At 42.5% G+C, this 25,413-nt stretch overlaps 1 protein-coding gene across 2 annotated transcripts in view; it reads left to right on the top strand.

Moving 5' to 3' along the window:
• Positions 1-25,413, top strand: part of EGFR (epidermal growth factor receptor) — a 159,576-nt gene that overhangs the window by 113,832 nt on the left and 20,331 nt on the right. For both annotated transcript variants that reach the window (XM_027451316.3, XM_027451315.3), the window contains exons 5-19: positions 1,347-1,415; positions 4,598-4,716; positions 5,649-5,790; positions 6,642-6,758; positions 7,330-7,456; positions 7,553-7,626; positions 8,809-8,899; positions 9,543-9,742; positions 10,369-10,501; positions 12,109-12,208; positions 14,107-14,264; positions 19,848-19,883; positions 21,336-21,477; positions 23,232-23,354; positions 24,093-24,191. In XM_027451316.3, coding sequence (XP_027307117.2) covers positions 1,347-1,415; positions 4,598-4,716; positions 5,649-5,790; positions 6,642-6,758; positions 7,330-7,456; positions 7,553-7,626; positions 8,809-8,899; positions 9,543-9,742; positions 10,369-10,501; positions 12,109-12,208; positions 14,107-14,264; positions 19,848-19,883; positions 21,336-21,477; positions 23,232-23,354; positions 24,093-24,191 — 1,730 coding nt within the window. The remainder of the gene's footprint in view (positions 1-1,346; positions 1,416-4,597; positions 4,717-5,648; positions 5,791-6,641; positions 6,759-7,329; positions 7,457-7,552; positions 7,627-8,808; positions 8,900-9,542; positions 9,743-10,368; positions 10,502-12,108; positions 12,209-14,106; positions 14,265-19,847; positions 19,884-21,335; positions 21,478-23,231; positions 23,355-24,092; positions 24,192-25,413) is intronic.

Here is a 25,413-nt window from a genome sequence, read left to right as displayed (position 1 = left end):
ATTATGATAAGAGGCAGATAAATCTGATGCTTTAGATCAGGAGGAAGGAAATTGTATATTTAAAAGTTTGTGTTATATGCCTAAAGTATGCTCAAACTAATCCTTGAGGCTTACAAATCCCTTGTAAAATCCCCAGTTACCTCATAGGAAGGAGAGTTTCTTTCAATTTCTGAACATTTCACCTTTGGCACTGCAAATTGGTGGAAAACATTTTCTTTATCTTCTAGTTGCATAATTGCTGGGGAGCCAAATAGCCAGCTTCTATGTTGACATACTTGCTGCGGAGCCCAGTGTAACCAAGGGGCTGTGAACGACATAAGTTATCACAGGAGCCTGACTCTGAACACTGCAGAAATGTTAACCTTTAACTTTTAAACTTAAAAAAAAAAAAAAAAAAAAAAAAAAGTACAGTTCTTTGCTCCCACATCAAATCTGTCAGCTCTTGGACAAGTATTGGCATTTGTTCAGCTATGTGATGGGCAGTGAGGGGGAGGGAGAATCACGTGTTACCAGCAGGAGGAATCACTCTAATAGGAAATGCCTCTTAAATGTAGTAAATTCCAGATTAATCTGCTTAGACAGCCATTTATGGTTTTAATAATGATCCTGAAATCGAAATTCTTTGGGACTTTACTTGTCATTAAGAGTAAAAAAAGATAGAATAGTAAGCACAGCAGGAAGAGGAAGGAGGAAGAGGTGTGAAAGGGATGCTTAATACCGATAGCCTTGTACTGAACAACATCAAAGTTCACGCAGGGTGTCCGTCCATCCTGCTGCCTCTCCAATGATTGTCTGTCTGCTGCGTAGACCTAAGCTGAGGAGTATTTTTGGCAGAAGGCAGGAGGAGGGCACGAAGCAGACAAGTAGAATTGCTTTGTGGTCAGAATAGCTGGCAGTTGCCTGCAAATCCAGTTGGTTTTGTTTTCTTCTTAGAAATGTGCATTGATTTCCACGTGGCCTGCAGCAAGCAGCTGGCACATGCCTGACTGCAGGCCAGCAGTGACTTGCAGTTTTATGCAAATTCAAGCCCAAGGCCCAGTCAGACAGTGGCTGAGATTCCAGTTCCTGGGAAAAATACTCCTCTTTCGTCAGCTAGACTGTCTGGGTATTGTGCTTGCTTGCTAAAAGGTGTGGAGAACTGCACATAGGAATCCAGTGATGAACAACAGATAAGGATTTGAGGTCCAACTCTCAAAATTTCTGAGCACCAGAATACAGAGGCTTGCTTCTCCCCCTGTTTTACTGAGATTGAAGGCTCAAGGTTTTGTTTTGTGTGACACCTATGATGTTGTCATCCAGGGTTTAAACAGCAAACATTTTTATAACGCTCCACTCTCATGTTTTAGGTCCAAAATGCCATCCGAACTGCACAGAGGACCACTGCTGGGGTGCTGGTGAACAGAACTGCCAGACATGTAAGCTTGCAGATTAATTAAGAATGATCTTGGGTGCTACAATCTGACTGACTAACCTTCTATCTACTGAATAATTTACCTGTCAAGTGAGCACTAGCAGCAAGTGTTTTACACTGGTCCTTTTCTCAGTCCTGCTATGCTAGAACTCCTTGAAGCATACCACCAACACACGTGGCCTGCTTCTCCTTGCAGTCCAATGGGCATGATAAGGGGTCTGAAACCAGCCTCTTATATCACATGTGCACATAAAGGCTTCCTGCTCCAAAAAAGGTCATTCACAGGGATCACAGAATCACAAAATGGTTTGGGTTGAAAGGAACCCTTCACGATCATCTGGTCCAACCCCCCTACTGTGAGCAGGGAGGCCTTCCACTAGATCAGGTTGCCTAAAGCCCTGTCCAGTCCTACTTTGAACACTTCCAGTGATGGGGCATCCACAACTCTGGTCCATCTGAGCAGCTCTGCTTCTGGATGGGAAGTCTTTAGGTGGTTTGACGTGGGTCTGGGTTTCCTGGCTGATAAGATATTTCTCCAGAGTGAAAAGATTGCAGCTGTTTCCTGCGTTGAAAGCTTTTATCTGCCTCCCATAACTTTCTCCCATCTGTACTTGAGAACATCTATCCTTTAAGTTATTTTACCATATAAGAGAGAATGCAGTAGCTGCAAGGTGAATTGTTTGTGTTGCAGCTGTTGCCAGCAGAGCAGTTCTGTTGGCTGTTTAACAATGTTTTTGATTAACAGTAGAAGCAACAACATAACCTGATTTTTGCTGCTTTCATTCCCTGTTTTGACATCCCTTTAGGTTTCTTTTAGAAACGCAAATTATGTCACCATCGCATGAGCAGTAACGCTACATATTGCACTCAGAAGACCTTTCTCAAGGCCTTCTGAAAATGTATAGCCATCTTTTTCATTTTGAAATGGACACATTGGGATTGTGAGGTTGTTTGGTTTGATTGCATGTGTTTCACTGTAAAATTTTGCAGGTAGGCTGCTTGCCTGATATTGTAAGGGTAGATAACATATAGTCGGAGGTGTTTGAGATTTTTCAAGGCTTTGTTTCTCCTAAAGTAAAGTTGAGGAGGAAGAGTGTCTCAATTTTTTGATACTTCATTATTTCCTTTTTGTATAACAATTGGGGAAATACACTGTTTATGATTCTTCTTGCCTTACAGTTTTGTGTAACCCTGTAAAGTTTAGTGGAAAGTTTGCTGATCTACACTACAACAAATGAGAGCAACATCCTGCCTTAGGTTTTTCCATTGTAAATAATGACTTAGAGCAGAGTTTCTTGCTTGCAAGTCAAGTCCGTACAACTTCTTCAGCTTACAGAAAAAAAAAAAAAAAAAAAAAGAAAAAAAAAAAAAGAACATAGAGCCTCTCCCTCTTCATTTACTATAAACTTTGTTTTCTCTCGGTCAGCTCTGGAGACTGGTTTGTGCCTTTGCAAGCACAGTGAATTGCTTTCAAGGTGGACAGTGGTTGCGCACACAAAGGTCTTTCTAGGTCGCTCCCTGCCATTGAGACAGCACAGCTGTCCCATGGGCTTGCAAAACGTCAGGTCTCAATCCGGCAGACTTCCAGCACTCACAAACTCTCACTGGCTTTGGGAGGATTACTCAGAGTGCATAAAATGAAACCATTTGCAGGCTCTGGCTCTCCTCTTGAAGCATTTGAGAATCTGGCCAACTGAAAATGTATCCCACATTTCCATATGTGGGAAAGTTTGGTGTGATATTTATCTTTCTCCTTCGATGAACGTGGGATATTCTGTATGAAATATAAACGTTTGCCATGATACATGTTTCCAGCAGGAAGCTTCAGTCAATAGCTATCAAAGTGATGAGCTGTTTTACTCCCCTGCTGATGCTTATGAGAAAAATGTTATCAAAATGCTGTTCATGTAGAACAATGTGCCTTTTATTCCCCTGTTTCTGGTTGAACAGAGGAATTGCTATCAGAGAATCTAATGCGTAGTGTAGAGCTAATGTTTCCTTGAAAATACAATATCATGCTTACAGACCTACAAGTAAAAATGAAATAATACAGCTTGGGTACAAAAGTGTATAATGGAAAAATATAGGAAGTGTGATTAAAAAGAAATAATTACGGTTGTGTACCCTGTAGCAGGTTACATTTTCTGATAGTTCTCTGTTAATTAACAACCATCTGTTTCTGACTTACAGGAACTCCTGGTAATGTTGTAACCCATTTGTGCCCATCTGGGAAGCTGGTAGCAGTTACTGTATTTATTGCACAGCTGAGGTGCTTGGGGTGCTGTGGTGTAGCGTGTTAGCAATCCACGTCCTCTGACCAAGGAGTCAGGTGCCTATCACCAGGGTCTGCAGATCAGTAACTTTTGTAGGGAACAGACAGACCTTTGGCCCATTGTACTAACATATGCAAGCCATTATTTCCTTTTTTTTTTTTTTTTTAATTCTTGTAATTATTTTTTTCTCTGCTTGCTATTCAAATTGAGATGATTTCCTGATTTTAAACAAAATATTGCAGGCTGTTTTCCCTCTCCTGTAGAAAGCTGAATCAGGGCCAGCTATTCCTTCGGGTTGTCCTGGTGCAAACCCTGTGGGAGTAGAGTAACGAGAAATTTGGCCAAGAAATTGAAGCCTAAAGAAAAACAATATAGTATGTGTATGAGATCAGTTTGCTGAGTGGGTGTCCCCTCTCTCTGCAAATTTCCAAAATACATGTATTTTTAGTGCATTAAAGGAATCCTAGCACCCTACCAACAATGTATAGTTTCCCACTATAGCACAGAACTCTGGCACTTCTCCTGTTATGGTGTTTTTCCCGAAGCTAGCAGCAGTAGTAGCAGATTAGCTCAATAATGTGGAGCCAAACCCTGCTCTATTACCCAGCTGAAAGTTGCAATGACTCCCAGAATTTTCTTGCTCTTTCTAAGCAGGACATGATGTGCTGGCTGGGACCAGAGGGCTTAGCACCTCACAAGAGCCAAGATAATTAAGGGCAAAATACATCCCCGCCACCCACACCAACTCTCACCCTTCCTCACTTTCTCCTGACTTGAGGACAGAATATGCATCCCATGGGGAAACTAGGACAGATTCTACATGAGACATTTCCTCCATGTTTATCAATTTCATTGCAGACAATTCAGCCTAAACTTTCTTAATTCCTGTTTTTTTTACTTCTTTGTCTTCCAGTAACAAAAGTCATCTGTGCTCAGCAGTGCTCTGGCCGGTGCCGGGGAAAGGTGCCCAGTGACTGCTGCCACAACCAGTGTGCTGCAGGGTGCACAGGGCCTCGGGAGAGCGACTGCCTGGTAATGATGCTACAACATCATCAGTGCTTGAAAACCTGGCTCAGAGGGGCAGGCACAAAAGATCTGGTCTGGGGGACCCTGGTGGTGTGGAGGGGGAAGGAGTAAATCCAACTTTTTTAGGAATAAAAAATGCTATTGCTTTTCCACTGAAGTTTCCATGGGCTGGTACATGCTGTGATTTTAACTCCTCCCCACCTCTGCACTATATGGCATTCAAAGTTAAGTGACACTCAAGTAATTCCCACAGCAACTGTCTAGTTTGTGTTTTGTTGCTGTTATCTGTATTCCTGGTGCAATCTGAGAAATCTCATGGCTAGGATGCCCTTACTGGCTCACAGGGAAGAGAGTTATTCTCTTTAATCTGGAAAGCCGGGGTAAAATAAAGGGAAGGAGGGAATAATTATTAATTTAATGCAGGATTGGGTTGGAAGAACCAACTTGTCCTTCGTAAAAACCTGCTAAATTGTTCATTACCTACAGCCAAATAGAACATCTTCTGTTTAATATTCAGCCACAAAAGTCAATAATAGGCAGGAAAGAACTTGATTTGATTGAGGTTATTAAAAAGTGGCTGGCCAAGAAAGTACCGTTTGTCTTGATCTGGTTACTGCTTGTAGGGAAAATTCTTCTGTCTGAGGCATGCAGATTCACTCCTGTTCCCACGTGAATCCCAGCAGCTCTCCTCCAGAGTGCCAAGGTTTCTTGTTCAGAACAAGAAAACCTCACGTTCACTCTTTTCTTTCAAATATCAAACTAAATTGCCCAAGGGTGCCTGAAGCACCCTTTCACCTCCAAAGCACAAAGGACCATCCCTGTAGTTGCTCAGAATTTCCATTAGAGCTAAGAGGAAGCAGCTGAGCCCATAGGAGTGTTTTTAAACAGCTAATATAAAACCCTTGTAGCTTTTTAATGGTGCTGTTGTTCAATGCCAGGCATGCCGCAAGTTTCGGGATGATGCTACGTGCAAGGACACGTGTCCCCCGTTGGTCCTGTATAACCCCACCACCTATCAGATGGATGTCAACCCTGATGGAAAGTACAGCTTTGGAGCCACTTGTGTGAGGGAATGTCCACGTAAGTTCATTTCAGCTTGCTGCCACAGAAGAGATGAAGGCTTCGAGGGAGGTGGGAAGGGACCTGTGTCACCCTCTGTCCCTAAGCTTCTCAGGGAACTGGGAGCAGGTAACAAGAATGAGAGAGTAGATGATAAAGAGGACAGCCTCTTCAGTCTTCCTGCATCCATCAGCTTCCCTGATTTTTAGTGGTTACACTCTGACTTCTGAAGATTCTCTCTTGATGAGGAGAAAAAACATCTTATGAGAATCATCAAAATGATGGCCAGGAAAGACATATGGGATCAATCCTGTGGATTACTGAAGCAGTATCAACTCTTAACTGGTTCTTATTTATGACAGATAGAAAGTCATTGGTTTAAATACTCTTTGTGAAATCCTGGGATCATTGCTTCCTCTACAGATGCTTGCTTTTTCTTTCACACTTTTCCATGCCCTTGGTCTCTTAAACAAACAAGACTTAAATGCAAGAGAGACTTTAGCATACAGAAGTGAATGCAGAACCTTTCTGAGGTTCACTACTGCCCTTCCTGGCCCTTACCCTGGAAGAGTTAGTGAAGCTGAGGGATCAAAAGGGATGTGTATTGATCCAGATAGCAGCACTGCTGCACAGTCTGTCCTTTGCAATGTTGTTTTACCCTTTTGCGACTGTTCTCCTCTCTTGTAAAATGGTGATAGCACTGCATGTCTGTCTGCTCTCAAAGGACGTGAAAATTAATAATTAATGCCTGTGCTTTATGTATGCCAAAAGTTCAAAAAAACCTTCTTTTTTCCTAGTATTGACATACATGTGCATCCCCTGATGCATCCCGCCTGTATTTCAATGTTCTTTGTCATCCTTTGTTTTTCCAGACAACTATGTGGTGACAGACCATGGCTCCTGCGTTCGTTCATGCAATACTGATACTTATGAAGTGGAAGAAAATGGTGTTCGGAAGTGTAAAAAGTGTGACGGGCTATGCAGCAAAGGTATAAAAAGCATGGCATGAAACAATAAAACTTTGAAATGATAGGTGATTTATTAGAATAAGTACATGGGGGTCTGACCTGAATTAAGATCTCCAAGTGCAAATTCAATATGCGCATCCACTGATAGTTTGCAGGTCTGACAAACCGTGTACTCAGAAAGCATGCCTGCAGAGCATGCTCTCCAGATGAGATACGCTGTAAGTACACTTGTGCAGATAAACTGCACTTCATGTGCGTGTGTATCCTGCACATCTGCCTTCTTTGTTTGCCCTTTCCAATATCTCATCAACAGGAATAAAACAAAAATGGGACAAAGAGGGAGAAGGGCATGTGCCAGAGCCTGTGTGCAGAGATGCTAGGACCAGAGCTGCACAGCTGTACAAGCAAGAAATGTTTGTTCTTTGGCATTTTCTGAAAAGCAATAGTAGACAAAAGATCTACGAGATCTTAGAGAGGTGGGATTGACCAAGTGGGAGTGTTTTCTGGACTAGCAGTATTTTCATGTTTATTCCATTACATGTGATTATGCTTCTCTCTTCTCCCCCTGATTTTCATGTCTCTACTTTAACAGTGTGCAATGGCATCGGAATAGGTGAACTGAAAGGGATTCTCTCCATAAATGCCACAAACATTGATTCCTTCAAAAACTGTACAAAGATCAATGGGGATGTCAGCATTCTCCCAGTTGCGTTTCTAGGGTGAGTTGCAAGCTGGTCATTGAGCACCGGAGGAGAGGCGCTAGGGAGAAATTCAGGCTGATCCGTTCTCCCAATTCCTCATTCATTTTGTTTCAGGGATGCCTTCACAAAGACACTGCCCCTTGACCCTAAGAAGCTCGATGTCTTCAAAACAGTCAAAGAAATATCAGGTCAGTGATGTGTGCGAAGTGTGAGATGTTTTCTAACCGGTACTGCTAAAAACCCAAAGCAAGACCAGGGAAGTTTTCAAGCATGTGAGGAGAAGTGCGGGCTAATTGTTTCTGTCTCTGAGCTTCTGAGGGTCACCCCTCACAAAGGTGGTCAGCAGCATTTCACCAGTGTTACACCCAGGTAACCTGTACTGGCCTCCTGTCCAAGGTGTGTGGTTATGGCAGACCATCCCTTCTGCCTAATTGTCAGCCCTAGCGAGGAATGAAAGCAGAAGCAATCCCCAGCCACCCAAGAAGTATGTGGTGATGCAGGGGCGTGCCCCTCCGGCTAAAAAAAGCCAAGTGTTTCTATTTGTGGAAAACCTTTCAGCAACTCCTTAGGGAAGCGTGTTCAGTGCCTTGCCTTGCATCACTCCACTGGAGAGGACACCCTCCCCAGCCTGTCGAGCCCTTCCTGGGGGTAAGCACAGCTCCGCCAGCACAACGCAGCCACCAGAGCACTTGGCTGCAGGCTGGTACAAGTATCTATTAAAAGTAATTTTGTTCATCCCATTATAAAATAAGTATGATGTCAGAGCTGGGCCCATGGATGTGGCTGCAGACTACCTTTTTTCCCCCTCTCTTTTACCTGCCTTGTTCCCTTCAGGGCAGCAGTGACTAACCTCAGAGCTTCATACAGTGGCATGTAATTTCCCAAATCCTTTACCTCCTCCAGTGTGCCTCAGCTTAGCAGGGAAATTTGCTTGTCACAGCAAACACACACTGAGCTGCTGTCTGTTCCGCACCATTCCTGCTTTCTGCCCAATTTTCCTGTTGCCCAGGGGCATCTCACAGAGGAGACAGGGCAGTGCCTCGCTCCCGCAGCCTCTCAGGCAGGGTGCTCGCTGGCAGGAGTTGTCACTGGTGGCTCAGCGTAGCAGGATGTGCAGTTCCCTGACACACTGTTCTCTGGCTCTCCTCAGCCCTCGTGGTGGGCTAAAGAGTAAATTGTTTACAAAACGGTGTTTGCAAATAGCCCTGAAATGTCATGTCTCATTTTGAGATTCTCAGAAAAGCACATGGAAAGTACAAGTGCCTTCTCCCAGCTCAGGAGAAGCTGACAGGAGGAGGACATTTCACCTCCAACGATGACCGCATTTGCATTATTGTTATATATTTTTAATCTTCTTTTCTTCATTTCAGGATTTTTGTTGATTCAGGCGTGGCCTGATAACGCTACTGATCTCTATGCTTTTGAAAATCTGGAGATTATCCGGGGCCGCACCAAGCAGCAGTAAGTAAATCACATGCCAGGCTGCCTGTAAAAGGAGTTCTCTTGAGAGCTGCGTTTCTCTGAGCACACCAGGGTATCTAGCACTGGGAGACGGGGTTGTCACAAAACCGATGCCAAATGGGAAATAACCTGTGAGGTGCTGAGCACTGTTTTTGTAGCAGTTGAGTGGAATCAAACCTGCAACTCTGCGCTGCTTTTAGGGGGATGCAATGAGCCTGCTCTAAAGACTGTGCTCTCCCCACCCAGCCTGTAAGTGTACAGGGCTGAGTGTGCCAGACAACTTATGATGTGATCAGAAGCACTTTGGGGTTGAAGACATTCGGTTTGGGGCTTGGTGGACAGTCAGAGATGGAGATGGTGGCTGCCAGGCAGAGCAGACAATAGCAGAGCATCCAGCACCCACCTGGGCTTGCCCCAAAAGGAAAGATGTTCTTGTGGACCCGTGTGAAATAGCTGTTCTACCTACTGCCATCATTGCACATCATCCATTGACAGAGTGCACACGTCCTGCCAGATTTAGCTTTGAATTTGCAGTTGAAAAAAATTCATTACGCAGCACCACATTTGAAAACCAAAAGAAAAATGTTCCAAGTACAACCCTGTTTACTAACCCTCCTTCTTCTGTGTGTTTTCTCCATTTTAGTGGCCAGTATTCCCTTGCTGTTGTCAATTTGAAAATACAGTCCTTAGGGCTGCGCTCCCTCAAGGAAATAAGTGATGGAGATGTTGCCATTATGAAGAACAAGAACCTCTGCTATGCTGACAGCATGAACTGGCACAGCCTCTTTGCTACTCAGAGTCAGAAAACTAAAATCATACAGAACAGAAATAAAAATGAGTGTGGTAAGTCAGAGCTACCTTCTTGCACCCACGGAAGCTCATGCTAAAATGCAAAAGTAATTTGAGCATCCCCCTGGCTGCAAAATTCATCAGCGGTACTGCTTTGTTGGAGACAGGGAAAGAAAGATTCGTCCACAGAGGACGTGGGCTTCATGGTGACTACTGTGACTGTAACTGTCCTGTTATGTACCCAGTGAAACCACATAGGTTGAAGGACACAGAAGCCTGCTCTGAACATCAGAATTGTTTGGCAAGTTTGTTCATGCATGTTGCAGTGCTCCCTTGGCCAAAATCTAATTATTTCTCTTTGCAAAATATGATTTTTTTTTTTTTTTTTCATTTTGGAATATATATCTCCTCTGATACTGGTTCAGCTTTACTGTATGGCTGTTGGGTGGTCACAGAACTCATTTTTATTTTGAAAGGCCAGGAATTGCTCCTGATTTCAGGCTTTGGGAATTATGAGAACCAAGATTATTCCTCTTCCACACTACCAGGACTGTTCTTGTCTGCTATGGAATAGTTTGGAAAAACTGGCTGTCAGGATAGACTCGTTTGCAGTGCTGTGTCTGCCCTCTCTCCTGCCTTGAAGCTTACGGCTTCTTCTCTTTTCTCTCTCCCCCTCTCAGCTGCTGAGAGGCACGTGTGTGACCCCTTGTGCTCGGATGTGGGCTGCTGGGGCCCAGGGCCCTTCCACTGCTTCTCCTGCAGGTTTTTTGGTCGCCAGAAGGAGTGTGTGAAACAGTGCAACATCCTGCAAGGGTAAGGGGCCTGAGGGGTGCTTGGGGTTTTGGCAATGATTTGGGGGAGGGGGGTATTGATTTTAGAATGCATGAGGCTAGAAAGCAAGCAACCCAGAGGGTCTCTGATTGCTCCAGATTTCACCCACTTGGCAAGGGTGTTAGTCTGAGCTGAGCACTGTGCCTCAGCAGAGAAAAGCTGAGAGCAGAGGTAACTCTCCTTCCCTGGTTGGTATTGCCCAGGAGTGTGCTCCCAGCACAGCTACCAACGTGAATAAATTGCCCCAGGCCTGCCGGGAGGCTATCAGCAGGCCGAAGGAGGCCAACCACTACCCTTCCTTCCCATACGACATAAAGGAGCTTAAAACCCCTGAAAATCCAAGCCAAGCCTGTCACATTAAGCACATCTGTCAAGATTCAGAGCCAGTTGTAGTCACGGAGAATGCAGTCACCCCCTGAAGTCACACACTGCAAAGGGACCCTTAGGTATGCTCAAGGTGATGGATTTTCTGGACATGTTTCAGGAGGTCAGAGGCTATCCCAGGGTGCCTGGGGGCTCCCACTGAGGTGGCAGGGAGCTCCTGGCCACCAGCCAGGTGAGCAGCTTGCCCTGCAGAGTCACAGTCGAGGGAAAATTAGCCTTCATCTGAAGAGCACTGGGAGGACCAATTTCAGGCAAAATTATTGCTTCAGCTTTGCTCGAGCTGAGGAAAATATATTGATGCCTTTCTGTCAGGACGGCGGCTGTTTTTTTCAGTCGGTTCAGCAGGTGATGTGGGCAGGGAAGGCATGGTTAGGACCGAAAAATATGCTGATCTTCAGTAACATGCATTAGACAAACGCTTTCCCATCATAATTTTGTTGGTGTAAACACTTCTACTTTTGTTTCTTAATAAATCTCTCAAAGTTGTGCTTTTAAAATCATTCTTATTAAGCAAGTACTTGACAGGGTGCTGATGCCCATGATGTTTGTATTTGTCTAGCAACTTGCCATTCAGCAGCTGTCTTTTTTATAAGTGAATTCCCTCCAGCAGCTATTATGACCCGAAGGGCAGATCTGGGCATTTTTTGTGTTGTATGATGGGTAGATTTACTTTAATTAATAACACCATTACTTGAAGTGGAACAGCTTTATTGCTATTGAAACCATCTGTTCCCAACTTTCATATTTTAATGATTCATTGTGTGTTGTAGGGAGGGCATGAATTTAATTATCAGTGCATTGCTGTTTAACTTTCCTAATTATTATTTGGAGCCTTGGAATCATTTGAAATGTTTTTACTGATCTCTTTGCATTACTACCGTTTAAAAGCCTGTGGAAATCTTTGAAAATATCCTGTGTCATTAGCTTAAAACGGAAAGTAAACTAATTTGTAGCATGCAGCCCACAGTGCCATGTGTTCTGCTGTCGTCCAAATTTCCCTTTCCCTTGCCTCCCCCTTGTTGTGCTGATATAGTGCCCCTGCTGCTGCCACCGGCCAGGATGGTTCCCCTGTACCTCCTCTGTCGCAGGACAATCATCTCGATGGACTTAAACTGGAAAAGCCAGGAAGAGGAGAGACGACAAGATTTTATCACTCACTAAGTAGCTGAGTTTTTATGATTTCTCTTTTTTATTTTTTTTTCCAGGGAGCCACGAGAGTTTGAAAGGGACTCCAAATGCCTCCCCTGCCACCCAGAGTGCCTGGTGCAGAACTCCACCGCTTACAACGCAACCTGCACTGGACCTGTAAGGGCAGCCTCAGCTTAACAAACCTGTACCTAAGACTGTGCATCCATATGTATTCCCCTCATTGACATAATCCTGAATTCCCTTTTACCCTTCTCCAGGATCAGGCAGAGATGGGGTGAATTAGAGGGCAAGATCTGGGGGTAGGAAGACAAAACCAGGAGAGGGAACTTCAGGATGTATTTCTCTTTGGTGTCCCCTGCCATGTACATAATCCAGACAGCCCTAGAATCACAGGCATTGTAGGGCCTTTCTTTCTTATGTCCTTTTACAGAAAAAAAAAAGTTAGGATTACTTACATATGTGAAGATATGCTAATGTGGTGAACATTTTTGGAACATGTAGTTATTGAACAGCCAAGTTGGCGTGAAAAAAATATTACACATCCTTATTCACAGGAAAAAAATGCTAACATACTGGATTAATACAGTAGCTTTTCTCACTTGAAAAGCCATGATAAAATTGTGATTAAAAATGTTTTCTGGACAATATTCAGGAAACAATTTTTACTTAAAACTGCATTCCTTCCTCTAACTAGGTTAAAGTATATAGCCAATGTTAAAGCAATTGCAGGTGTAAATTAAGATCAAAGAAAGGTAATCAAAACAAAATGATGGGATTTTCATGCTTATAGTTTCCAAATTCTTCCAAAAGCTCCTTCTTCAAAAGCCAATATAGTATACTCTTTCCAGGCATCCAGAATCTTCCTCAATTTTGTTCTTTAATTTTTAGAATATTCTCATGTCATGAGATGTCCAGTTTGGCAACTGTGAAAAATTATTTGTTCTTAATCAGATTAAACCCATATCTTAATTGTAAAATTCTCATTCTCATTAATGCATCCACTGTCTCAGTTAGACCTTTTTGCTAATTGAAATCGAATCTCCTGCTTCCATCACAGATCCTACTCTGTGCTCCTTAGTCCAACTCTTTAAAATGCATCATACCATCTCCTGCAGCCACTGAGTGTTCGACCCTTGCCCATCAGTCCAAGGAGTCACTGCTCAGTAACGTGAAGTATTTCCATCCTCCCTTACAGCTTAGACCACCATTGCCTAAAGGATGTTGTTAACATCATAAGCTCCTTCAGGCAGTGACCACCCCTTGTTCCACATTTGCCCAGCGTCTACTAATTAGTCATTGTAGTGGCCCTTAGACATTGCAGTAATTAAAGTAATCTTCACATAACTTGTCTTACTGTAGTCCCACTGAAACCAGCACTGTAGATATGGTATAATTTTTTTGTTTGCTTTCTGTAATAGAATTTGACCCAGAACTGCTGGTTTCCCTGCTCTAAAATATTTACGGTATTCCTGGTGCTGTTACAGTCTGAGTAAAAATAGTTCTGCCAAAAATGGCTAAAGGCAGTGCCTTTAAGCACAAATGAATTGCTATTCGAAGTAGAAAATGCATGGCATCCTTGGGTTGCCTCCATTTCCTGTGCTTCTCGAAAATGGAGGAGGGAAGCTGTGCTGAGAAACCAGGAAAATAATGATTTGGGGCCAGTACTTTAGGAGGGATAAGGAGGCCTAGCTCCATCATTTTAAATCATTCAATATAGTAGATTGCACCAGAAAACAGCCTAGCCCTCTGCTTTTCAACTTATGCCTTGTTGGGGTGTCATTAAATTATTCCTCATTTTAAATGAAAAATGTGAGCTTTCCCATCAGGCAGAGGAAACTCAATGAAGTATTAGCTTTAAACATCAGGTACTGCCTTTTGTACAGTTCATCCTACAAGAGCAAATACTTGTAAGCTTTTAGGTAGCTAGGTAATAAAACCACCAGATGCTAAAAACTTGCTGCCGTCGAATGCATGTAGATTTATCTTTTGCATTTCCTTCTGAATAGACCAATATAAAGGCATCACAAACAAGTTGTTTCTTGGTTTCTCTCCAGGGCCCAGACCATTGCATGAAGTGTGCCCATTTTATAGATGGCCCCCACTGTGTGAAAACCTGCCCTGCAGGAGTGCTGGGTGAAAATGATACCCTCGTCTGGAAGTATGCAGACGCCAACTCTGTTTGCCAGCTCTGCCATCCAAACTGTACACGGGGGTGAGTAAAACCTGGGTCCGAATGGAGAAGAAAAAGTAAAAAGTAAAGGCTCATATCAGGCTCTTTCCCTTCCTGACTTCTCCCCTATTACAAAGCACCAAGAACAAAATATAGCAGGAAGTGAAAGAGGTCAGGCATACACAGGTAAACTACGCAGAGTACAGTGGACTTTGTAAATAGGAAAAGTTCAATGGCACTTCTTCACACAGCTGAAAAAAAAAAAAAAAAAGCTTTAGGGGATTTGAGAAAGTTTTGGGTTTTTTGCTTATTTAGATAGGAAACTTTCTGGAATTTTACAGAATCACCCAATAGTAGTGCCCTTTTTTGTTATTTTTCCTATTTTTCCACCTGGCTGGGTACTGGGTCCTCTGTTTTGGGGAGGAACATCAGTGACATCTGGTGGATGCTGAGTTCCTGGGACCCATTTTTCTCAACACCTTTGATTTTTTTGAAGGGAAATCCCTGTGGGATACCACAGTGATTTTCTTTCTTTTTCTCTTTTTCAATATGGTACCAAGTGGTCTGGTTTAAAGCTTTGCTTGCCTCCTGAGTGGCTTTAATCAATGGGCATCACAGTAAACCCAATCTGCACATACCGCTTTTGTCCTCATTTGGGGAATGGTTGAACTGCCCCCTTTAATGACCTGTGAATTCAGCTGTCTTTTACCTATGTGACGGTAAGTGACCAGGCTGCACCCACGTCCTCTGATGGTTTCCAACCTGCAAAGGACACAGGATGCGCAGTAAGGTGTGGGGTTTCAGACTAGGTTATTGCGTTATAATGCTTTCAGAGCAAAAGACAACCCATGTTTGGTGTCTTTTCCTTCACAGACATCTGACCTGTAACCTGCAGTGTCTGTCCAATCAAAAATCCTTCCATAGTATGTGTTGCAAGAGAGAAGTTTTAACATTTGTTCTCCAGCTACAATCAGACCAAACCATCATTCCACTGTATATTTACCTAGCTCAACTGTCTGGTCATGAAAAAATAGAGTGCCTAGGTCCTCACCTTCACGGACCACAGGAGAAGGGCTAAGAGGGCAAGCAACTGGCCTCCCTAATGCTTCTCAGGCTATGACGTAGGGAACTCAGTGCTCTGATTTTCAGATGGCAGCTGCAACAGCAAAGTGTATTTGCCATGATTTACAGCGGTGACCCCTGAGTCTTGTTACAATTGCAGGCAAAGCTCATCGCAGCTTCCCATCACAATATAATAAGAGATTAACTCAGTTGAAAAGGGATCTTAATAGCTTTGATCTTTATTAATGACCTCAATACCTGTGATCATCATTCTCTACTGATACAAACTGGCCACCGTAAGCCAATATCCTTTTTATAACTGGCCACATTTTCATGCAGAAATCCTTCAGAAGAAGGATACTGGATTTCCATGTGGCCAGTTACTGGATCAGCATAACCAGTAACCACATCTGAACAAGTCTTTCAACTGGGTGGCCTTGGTAGCAGGATCAAATGCTAGACTTTAATGAATACAAACTCAGGGAAAATAATCTGCCAGACGGGAATGTAACTTGCAGTTGCATTTTGTGCACAAACAAGTCCCTAGAGCAGAGCTCATCAATTCCTACTTGGCTTTAGCAGCCAAGAATGTACCACAGGAGTCAAAAAAAAAAAAAAAGTAGTATCTATTTTATCATTTACATGCACGAGCTGGGCTAAATTTGCCACAGTTACATGGTGGACATGCTCAAGTTGCTGCCCGAATGTGGCAGAAGAAATAGGCTGTACCTCTGATGGGCTTAAGAGAGCTGGAGGAACGTATTGTTGCTATTTTTGTTTTACAGATGGGACTTCTGAGACCAAGGGCATTGATGGGTAGGGAGCCAGTGGCAGAGGCACCATGTGGGAACGTGCAGCCCAGCACAGCATTTTCCCCATGAAGGCAATCAATCAGTAATGCCACTTAGTCATCTTCACGCCTTTCCCTCCTTGTGCTGCGGGAATGTGATCTGTTCAGCAGTGGGTGGAAAACATCTGTCTCACAAAGTTTTTGCGTCTTTAAAAAACACAGTCTCAGCGATTTCTGTATGACAAGAAACAACTTCTTTATTTCTGTCCCTGTCCAATGTCATGTACAGAGGCACAGAATTTTATTACATGTGTTGAGTTCAGTATTCATACAAGTTCAGTTTTCCAGGATCTGGCTCTAATTTCTGTATCCAAAGAAGCTGCAAGTAAACAGGACCTCTCTCCCCAGCTGAGCTTTGTCTCAAATTTGGGTTTTAACTTTTGTAGTACTTGCAGTGCATCACCTCCTTTATATTGCTGTGACAAATCTAATCTAGCCTAACTTTCTTTGCTGAGTTGCTTGTTTGGCTTTCATTAGAAAACAGAAGGGAGGTAGCTTTCTCCTGTTCAGCCCAAAAGACTTCTACCCCATTTCCCCTATAACTGCTTGGGGATTTTTTACACCAGCTTCTTTCTGCTCTGCTTGTAGTGCAGCTGAGAAAATATGCTCCATTAAAGACAGAAATGTCCCAAAAGTCCTGAAATTACCCAGTTCATACCTCCAGCAACTAATGAAGCACACCAGCTTGATTATTCTGCTCCATGTTGAGAGATCTGTTTTTCCCTTGCGACTCTCCCAGAATATAAGAATTAAATTCAGCCACAGCCAGTGGGGTGGAAGAACAAGAAAGAGAGGTGCCACAACCATAGTTAATAGTACTGGCTGAAGGGTCCAGCCTCCAGAGCCACTACCAACATTACGTCTTACTGTTCTTCTTGTTAATGCCCCATGGGAATTTAGAGGTGGGTGAGAAGGTGGACAGGGGTGTGAGAGAGAAGCTTGCAGCAGCACAGCACACATTCTATGCCTTTGTCATGATCTGAAGGTTAATCAGAAAGAACAGGCAGAAGAAAGTTCTTGTAAGGCTTTGAAAAACCCAGTGGTTTTCCATTTCTTTTATGACTGTGAAGTAACTGAGGACTTGTGCTGTTAAAGCGTGAGTCCCCTCTGAAAGGCCATAAATCATAGCAACGTGGCTGTATTACATCAAATTAGGAACTATAGGTCGAGGAGAAAGTTGTTAAAATCTTGATGGATTTGGGAAATAAATAGCTGTGTCTGCACTGGGACAAGTAATATTTATGTAGACAGATGAAATGCTGAGTTCAGGATGTAATAGTTTCAGGGACTGTACACAGCACTAATTTTCCAATAAGTAGAGAAATATTTCAGAGACTACAACTGCTGCTAGATTCCATCCAATACATCCATAAGATCTTGAGGCAGTTTATAACACAAGGTCACATTTCTCATTTTAGTTTCTGTAAGCAGAAGAAAAATGATTCAAGGATGGAAAAAGTGATTGTTTAGATTCCATAAAACCTGGGTTACTTATGTTGGGTGTCATCATAAAATTCCACATTAAAAAAGATGGCTATATTTAGTCTTGGATGGATATTTGTCATAGGCTTTGTTTCTTCTTTGACTTGTGAAATGAATCAGAAAATCACATGGGATTTGAAAAGCACAAGCTGATCCATCATTTTCTTCCCGAATACCTTTTAACTTTATCCCACTAGACTTGGTACTGATGGATTTGTGTGGGAAATAATTTTTAAAAAAGAAAGGGTACAGATGAAAATCTACACCTCTCCTCCTCCCACTTTCTGGTCTAGGAAAATAACTGGTCAGTCATTCCTCAGACTGTGGATAGTATCCCCTCAGACAACTTTTTTTGCTGTTATGAAGTTCATGGAGGTTGTGCAATCATAAAGTGTCATCAAAAAACAGAATTTTAGAAATAGTTAATCTGAGGGAACCCAGTCACATTCTGGAATAATGTATTTTTAATTTCATGTCCATTATCAGGAGAAGTTGTATATGATTTGTTGCATTAACATAGAGAAATTCCTATGCATGTGATTGATATAGTGTGGTAGGATGAGGTCTTGGGTCCTAGATCAGTTTTCTTTCAGGCGCCCAAAGAAAGGAGCCTGGTGCAAAGTGAGATATGTTTCCTTTGACCATAGGGAAGCTGGTGGTTCTGCTCTGCATGTGCAGCCTCATTGTGCTTAGTTACACAACCAAGCAAACAAAACAAACTGTAGGCAGACAGAGAATGCTAACAGAGCTGGGTGCCCAGAATCCCGGAACCAGTGTGCACAGTACTTCCAGCATGTCCAGGACACCAGGATGCACATTCTTGCATGGGAGCCCAGTGAACTCACAAGACCTTCCAGATGCTGGGCCTTGGAGCACTGTGTTGGCCCTGAAACAAGGCAAATACACGGGGGAAGATCAGAGTAATGAAACCAAACAAATAAACAAAAACGCAATAAAATGAGTGGTTGCTTCCCCTCTTCCTCCTCCAGACCTACGATCAAGCTGTGAGATAAAATCTTCAGCCCCACCTGCCATCTTGAAATTTTTCTGTTTCTTCCTCCCAGCAAGAGGGAACTCAGAGCACTTTTCCTGGCATGGGTTCACTCCTTACCCCCTGCTTGACCTCCTCTGGTGTTGCTTTGGGATGATGCACCTTCTTCGAGTCAGCACAGGGAGCGGATACCACAAACTGGACTTTTCTCTTTGCTGTGCTCTGTTTTTCAGTGGTGATGTAATCCCCTCTGTAATGCTCTCCTTCCTTGGTAGGCACCACAAAGACCACAATTCCCATAAAGAGCATACATCTTGTAGCCCAGCAGCACTTAGGAAATGCATGGTGCTTCTCATGCCCACTAGACCATCAAGTGAATGTGTTTTCATCTGTGCTGTTTTTTGCATCGGGCTGCCAAAATTAATTTGGAGCATTTTAAATGGAGGGAGAATGACTTGCTAGTAGAGTTTCTGTCTCTCTGGGTAACTGTCATACCTGTTTACATTGCCAGTGGCATGAGATCTTCGATTGTGAAAGAAAAATACAACAGACACATGAGAAAACACTTTAGCCAAAGCAAGGATTGTGAAATGCTGTTTTCTGCTGGGACCATGTATCTGCTACTGACGTTTTCCTTTGCAATAGGAAGTCTGGAAATTGTAATCTTTCGCTTCTCAGGAAACATGGATTATGCAGGAGGATCTGTAGCAGTGTGTTTCCATATAGCTTTCTGCCCTTGGATAGGGGAGAGGCTGCTCCTGTCTTCCTCCACAGTCAGCCCTGAGCTTCTATGCTAATACAAATGTCCACACAGAGCCAGTGTACTGGCTGATTGCATGCTGGCCACCCCACAGCTGCCTCTGTGGCCAGATATTTTGTGCAGCCTCAGTTTGAGCTGCATGGATAGGACGGCACATGTAGGAAGCACAGATGTATTTTCATAGATTCAGAGACTCTAGGTCCATTTTTATTCTGTGTATCTATGTCCTCTCTCCATTCTAACACATCACAGAATGCTGTTTTAAAATACTCTTTATAATGAGTCCATAGCAGAACTATGCCTCTGTGTAAAAGCTTCTGGAGCAAGGCAGTTGACTGATATTTAATACAGTGCATGATCATTATGAATACCTTGAACTGCTCTGAAACACAAAGTTTTCATCAGTAGCACTCTTAGTTGGAGTTATAGCAGTAGGTATGCCAGAGCTAATATGTTTGTAACATTCATTTGTTTTTACAGGTGCAAAGGACCAGGTCTTGAAGGCTGTCCAAATGGGTGAGTATTTCATCTGATACAATTAATGACAGAGCTGGAAAGAATGCATGTGTGTTTACATTTCTGTGCTGGACACTGCAACACTGGGACTAACATTCTGTAAAGAATATGTAGGGAGATATGTAGGGAGAAGTGACAGATTAGGGCAGGCTCAGATCTATAAAAATTACTAAATAATTGAGAAATTTCCTACTAGCATGAGACTCCAAAACCTTGTTCTGCTTAGCTTGTCAAAAAGAAGGTCAAGGTGAGACCTGGGTTCTGTTACTTGAGAACAAAAGGAGGAGCTGGAAAACGAAAGAATAATGATCTAGAGGTGGAAAGAGGTATGTTTAGGATTGATATGGTTACCTGCATTACAGGGAATTAATTGCAGGCCCCTAGGGGCTTTTCCAGCCCAGCAATTTCTGTATCTCCAACCTCTCAATGCATAGATGGGCATTCATTCTTCACACAAGATCTTATTTTGCATTGTTTGGCCTCATGGTTTGCTCAAGAACATGCAACAAGTCAGCATGTTTCTCTGACTAAGAGGGATTTAGTTTCTAGCCACTAAGACTATGGAAAGACAAATTCAGCCTAGAAGAACTGTAAAAAAGTGACTTTATTTAATAGTAACCCCTGGGGCAGCTTATAAAGAGCTGTGATGGATCTCCACGTACAGTCCAAAAGACAACCTTAGAAAACAGGTTTTTCTTTTCAATTTAAGTTTGAAACCAACCAGACCAATAAACAGGCAGGAATCAGTACACACAGACAGTTCACACATTACCCAGCCTTAGACATTTTGTACTGGGGGAGAAGGGCCAGTGATTTCAAGAACATCGTAAACCACGCATCCTGTCGTAATGGTGAGCTGTCAGCAGCTTCATTGCCAGTATCCCAACTGTGTATTCCTTCTTCATATCACCTTCTCTTTGTGTGTACAAAGTTGTCGATACGTCATCTATATGGAGAGCCTTTTCTCCATAATTTTCAAAGAGAAACAAAAGTGCCTTGATATATTAAGCGGAGGCCTTGCAAATCTGGAACAAAAGTACAAACCCAGCAAAGCAAATGTCACAGAAATGATAAATGCAGAAGGCTGTGCAGAAATGACATGCAGAAGGAGGAGGAGGTGGCGGAGCAGTGGAGGAGAAAGCTGCACTGCCAAGCACAGTAAAAGTCCGGATGGTCTCATCTCAGCTCAGTTGTTTTGATTTTTCAGTTTTCCTTGAAGAAGAAAACAATAAACACAACCACTGGGGTGAGGAACTTAAAAATATTGAGACTCAAGAGACGTGAAATATCAAATAGGTTTAAGGAGGTGTGCAGACAATATGTTTGGTCAAAACCTGAGGCTACGTGCAGCCCCTCTAGGTTTATTGTGGTTTTTTTTGTTTTGTTTTGTTTTTTAATCATACACCTAAGCATTTGTTTTTTTCTCTTTCCACATCCCGTATTGTGTTGCAGCTCCAAAATCCCATCCATCGCAGCCGGCGTTGTCGGAGGGCTCCTCTGCCTGGTTGTAGTTGGCTTGGGCATCGGCCTGTACTTGCGGCGGCGCCACATCGTGAGGAAGCGGACCCTGCGCAGGCTGCTGCAGGAGAGGGAGGTGAGTGCCACAGTTGCATCTCAGAGCTGGCTGCTTTATTGGGGCAGTGGGTCCTGACCTTTTCAAACAAGAGGATTAAAGCACCACAGATCTGCTTTGTAACTGAAAAAGCTCTTGGCTTGACTAACACGGTGTCTGCCACACTTGTTGGAAAAGAGGCAGCATGCACTTAACACTTTCTCACTTAATCTCAAGTCTGATCCCTGTGGATATAATTTTCCAAAGCTTTAGGGGATTTAGATGCCTAAATCCCAGTGACAATCACTGAGATTGGGGAAAAGACTAAGCCTTAGGGTGAGGTGTAATGTGTTTGCTGATCCATGCTACCTTGCCACCTAGACCCTTAGCACTGAAACCTTTCTCCCTCCAGACAAGCCTAGTAGCAAACTGGATACTGTTGGAAATTTTACCCCCTTGATCAGATGTAAGTCTGGTCCTCATAAGAAAAATGAGAAAGGAGAGCAGGGAAAGGGATGGAGGAAGTGTTTGTGTCTGGTCTTTTTTTTTTTTTTTAATGCACAAAAAATACTAAGACATCAAAGTGAGTGGTTTACCCTGTTGGGCATGAGTGAGGTTTCTACAGTGCTTTGTTTTTTGCACGGTGTAGGTTTCATGTGCATTACAACATTACCCTCTGGGTTCCTCACATATGAAATTACAAAATTCATTATCCTCAATTTAAAGATGTTCTTTCACGATTAGTCTCCTTCTCTTACCAGTCTGATCTTGGTAAATAAGTAGCAAATTGTATTTGGTATTCTGCTAAAAGTACAATTGCAGCTTCCTTCTGTGCTCCCTGGCTTTGCAGAGTAACCTGCTAAAATCCTTACAGCTGTCCTGCTTTCCAGTATGCTGCCTAATAATATTTTACTTACCGCTCTATTCTACAGTTTTAATAACAGAGTTCAGTTTGTGCTTACCTTGTATTTTAGCCTCTGGACTCCAGAAAATTAGGATATTTCATCACAACAGAAAGGTCACTGGTCCACTAAAAATGATTGTATCTACCTAAATATAGTTTTATTCAAAGGAAAGGAAAAAGGAAATCACTAAAGGGAAAAGGCTGACATATTTAAAAAAAAAAAAAAGAGAGTGTTAAATATCTCTGTTTGGAGGGCATTACTTCTGTTTGCAATAAGGCTTAGATCAAATTTTAAAAACATCAACAGTCAATTCAACATTGCCTTTTGCATTGATGAAAGAATTGTGCTCACAGTTTAAGTTGCTGTTTGTAAACCTGGTGCTGTGGTCTGGGAGAGCCACCTCCAGTACCATGGGAATTTCATCTAATTAAACAAGATTAAACCTGAAAGGTTACAGGTGATTCTTGCACATTATTTAAAACATTTTTATAATTTATTTGCAAGTTCAAAAAATTAATCTTATTTAAGATCTGTGGTAATTGCACTGTTCTTCATGCCATGTGTTTTAAGTCTTTGATGTCTAAATCTTCATTTGAACACTAGTATTCCTTCATTTTCCTTCAAAATGGCAGTTGCCATACTGTGCAATTTCATGGGACAGAAGTGGTTCCATGGATCTTAGTTTTGGTTGATTTTACCTCTGAAATTTGAAGCAACTCCAGATATTTATTGCTGTAAGTCAGAGTGGAGCTAGCCTCACATAAACTTCACGTGGAATAAAATGTTCATTATTTTAAATTAAGGATTTATTTCCCCCCCAACAAAGTTTGCTGCTTGCTGTCCTCCCAGCCTGTATGTCCTTCTAAAGCCTTGTTTTTCTGTATGCACCAGCTTGTTGAACCATTGACACCCAGTGGGGAGGCACCAAACCAGGCCCATCTGAGAATTTTAAAGGAAACAGAATTTAAAAAGGTCAAAGTTTTAGGCTCTGGAGCTTTTGGCACTGTTTATAAGGTAAGATTATGATGTTTCTCCTTCCCTCTTTGTCTTGTTCCCACATGCAAAAGTCACCCAAAAAAGCATGAACTGGGAGCTAAAAGGTCTATTTCTGAAGCAGACTTCCATCTGTGGCTGAGACCTTTGGGGTACAAACCACACTGACGTTTGAAAACAGGCACCTACATCACTCGGTGCTGCAGCAGAGCTTCCTCACAGCTCCACATGGTTCACCTCCCAGCTAAATGACCTCCTGACACTACAGATGTAGAGCGCTGAACCAGTTAGACAAAAACCTAGCTGTCACTGTGTATGTTTAGGGCTGGATTATTTGTACAGGATAGGTGCCATCTTGTTGCATAAGAGAACATCCCAATTCATTTCATCCCATGATTTATAAATTGGAATTGGCAAGATTTTGCATATGCAGTTGCCGTGATGTGCTAATTAATTAGACTCCTATCCATGTAAGTTGCTCTTCATGCATGTCTCACTCTATTTATACAGGTAATGAATACATCTTTTTTTCAAAAAAGTATGGTAGAGGTGACAGAAAGCAAAATACCATTCCATTGACAGGATTCTCTTAACACCAACATGACACAATGATTTTTACATGTTGCTTGCCAAATTTTTGTTGTTTGCCATTGCTCCAAATATTTATGTCTTCTCAGAAGATGTAAAATGTATATGTAATTGTGAAAATTAACCTGTTAGATATGAGACTGAGTAATTCTTTGTGCTTTTTTTTGATAGGGACTTTGGATCCCAGAAGGGGAAAAGGTTAAAATACCTGTTGCTATTAAAGAGTTGAGAGAGGCTACATCACCAAAAGCCAACAAGGAAATACTTGATGTAAGTTTTCATGTTTGTTTTGCCAAGGTGACAGTGGTCTGTGGATTTTCCTCTATAACAGCTAAAGGGATTTCAGGACTTTGGGTGGCAAGAAATATTTAACATCCCAAACTGAATTCTTCATATAGAACTACTATGCTGATTTGCACCCATAATTCAATTGCCTGGCAAATGTTTTTGTGTCTTCCGTGAAGGCCTTGCTTGCAGTTGATCACTGATGTTAAACTCATGGGATAGGAACTGGCACATAAGGGGAGGGCAGAACCATACAAAACACACATTTACAGCTAAACCCATTTTCTTTATTCTCATGTCTCTGGCCTTAAATTTTGCCATTCATTGTCATTATGACAGTACAAATAAGAACATTAAAAACATGTCTGACATTGCAGATTGTCATAAGCTAGTTGCTCAGTTACATAGTATTAAAGTTATATAGTATTAAATTAAACATAAATCCACTTGAAAGTGATGGCACCATTAAATTAAACACAGGAATCCTTCTGCCATGGGCAAGTCTGTGTGGATTTTTTTTCTTTTTGGTTAGGAAGTTAACCACTTTAACAGGAAAATTATTTTTAAAATAAATAAATAAAAATCCAGCTTTGGACAGCAAATGGCAACTCAGATAGAAAGGCTTGTCTCAGGTGGTTCAAGCTGGGGAAGATGTTAACAAGCATAGAGCAGAAAGCGTCAGTATGATCAACTGTGAACAAACCCCTACCTGTGCTACTGATGATAATGAAACACACCGGGATTTTCTGATCACCTTGAATAAACAGCATTACTCCAACGTGTTATTCTACTTTAACAGATTGTGTATTGCAGCAGAATAGATGGTCCAAGACATGAAGCAATATCAATCCTGATTTTAGTTAATGATGGGCCATGTGGTGCATGTTTACAAACACCCTTTGCCCCGAGACAAGTGTCACCCTTCACTGGGTCGCAAACCCGCATGGTCTCCCTGGTCACTGCTCCAGCACAACCTTTCATTCCACTCTTCACAGTGATAAGGAGCATAGAACAGTCTTCACAAAGGATGCTCTGCACTGAACTGCATTAAATCCCAGTTTACTGGAGGAGGGGCTAATTAATAACCCTACGGTACTGCATCCTGCCTTCAGCAGAGCAAGATATCCTGATGACAGGACACTAGATGCATGGACTGCGTGCTCTGCAGCGATATCAAAGCACTTAATTTCTGTATAGCATCCCCACA

This window comes from Anas platyrhynchos, chromosome 2 (genome assembly GCF_047663525.1).
Source record: "Anas platyrhynchos isolate ZD024472 breed Pekin duck chromosome 2, IASCAAS_PekinDuck_T2T, whole genome shotgun sequence".
Taxonomy (NCBI): Eukaryota; Metazoa; Chordata; class Aves; order Anseriformes; family Anatidae; genus Anas; species Anas platyrhynchos.
This window is presented reverse-complemented; position numbering and strand designations above follow the sequence as displayed.